The following is a 1523-nucleotide window of genomic DNA, read 5'->3' as shown; positions in this document are numbered from 1 at the left end:
CTATGTTTAGTAAAAACATTATAGTGCTTGAAGAGATTTGTTCTGCTACCATCTCGTAGGTATGTTTCCTGGAGGCAGAATGTCAGAGGTTCGTGCTATTCTAAAAGGAAGTGTATGTCTTCCAGATTATGATAAAAGCCTCGGCAGTTCCACTGCAGTAAAGAGCGCATAATTTGCGTGAAGGACGTACACATTTCATGTGCACTCCCACTTGCAAAACTATATAACGTTTTCAGGGGTGCAAAGGGATGTTCAAGTATTTTTCTTTGGATCTGTTATCCGTTTGCGAGGTGGCTTCTTGCGGGCATCTGGTAATTCTTTGTCTGAGATATCCTCGATAGCCCACCTTCCAGGTGTTTCCGTGTAGTTGAGCCGGTGCTCACGAATGAGCGCTCCGAGCTCGAGTCGTCGTCACAATCCATAGAGGTTACCTCCATGGAAGACGACGGGGGTGACACCACCTGTTGGGGTGGTGTCAGAGAAGGAGCTACAGGTTTACCAAGCTGTGGTAGGTCTCCTTGGGTTTGGTTGCGATTTGGATCTGTTTGTGTGCATCGTGTTATCATCGTTGGTTTTTCTTTGACTGTCGCTGCAAAAAATTTCTGAAAGAGGAATGGCGAGACCTTTTTTCTTGGCTTCAGGATAGCTGCTATTCTGGGTTACCTTAATATGTAGTATATCTTTTTCCATTTTCCATTTTGCACATGACCTCGAATAGGCTGAATGCTCTCCTGAGCAGTTGACACACTGTTCTGTCTCTTTACATTCCTTAGCTTCGTGGGTAGTCTGGCCACATCGAGCGCAGCAGGGCGACCCTCTGCACGCATCAGCACCATAGCCAAACCTGTTGCACCGAAAGCAGCGCAACGGATTTGGGATGTATGGTCTCACTTCTGCGGATAGGTATCCCACCTTAAGCGTTTGTGGTATTGTGGGCTTATCGAAGGTCAGTACTACATTCCTTGTGATGATGTATTCATTGTTTTTTCTGATTTTCACCTTCCTGACATTTGTAACACCTTGTTCCTTCAGGTTGGTAAAGATTTCCTCCTCAGGAACATCGATAAGTTCTTGTACAGCAATGACGCCTCGGGACGTGTTCAAGGTCTTGTGGTATGAAGCTGCAATCTTTGTTCCCAACATGTCATGTGTACTCAGAATTTTCTCGCAGTCAGCCTGGGAGGTGCACTTAAGGAGGAGGTCTCCGGACCGCATTTTCTTTATTTCTGTAATGTTGCCGGACAAGGAAGCCACTGCCGTTTCGATAAAAAAAGGAGATAATTTGCCAAGTGGGACGCTTTTTTCCGTTTCTGTCTCTGCAGTGGACAAGACGATGTACTTATGGGGAGAATCCTTTGCAGGGTTCTTTTAATAGTGTTCCATCGGTCTGAGGGCGTTTACCACCCCCGATCGTAGAGAAGTTTCAAGATTTTTTTCTCATGCACTGTTGATAACCAAGGACATTCTTAACGGTCACCCACATTTCATGCCCTTGAGTCTACATGTGAGAAGGTCCCGGGGTT

General features: G+C 45.8%; 1 protein-coding gene across 1 annotated transcript; it reads right to left on the bottom strand.

Annotated features, from left to right (window-relative positions):
- Positions 1–275: 275 nt before the first annotated feature.
- Positions 276–1215, bottom strand: LOC135371642 (uncharacterized). Its single transcript, XM_064605629.1, has 2 exons — positions 664–1215; positions 276–461 (listed from the first exon to the last, which is right to left on the bottom strand). The coding sequence occupies exons 1-2, from the start codon at positions 1213–1215 to the stop codon at positions 276–278; spliced, it is 738 nt and encodes a 245-aa protein (XP_064461699.1).
- Between the last annotated feature and the right edge of the window lie 308 nt (positions 1216–1523).

The sequence above is a fragment of the Ornithodoros turicata genome, unplaced genomic scaffold (genome assembly GCF_037126465.1).
Source record: "Ornithodoros turicata isolate Travis unplaced genomic scaffold, ASM3712646v1 Chromosome12, whole genome shotgun sequence".
Taxonomy (NCBI): Eukaryota; Metazoa; Arthropoda; class Arachnida; order Ixodida; family Argasidae; genus Ornithodoros; species Ornithodoros turicata.
The sequence above is the reverse complement of the archived record's forward strand: the minus strand, read 5'-3'. Positions and strand labels throughout refer to the sequence as shown.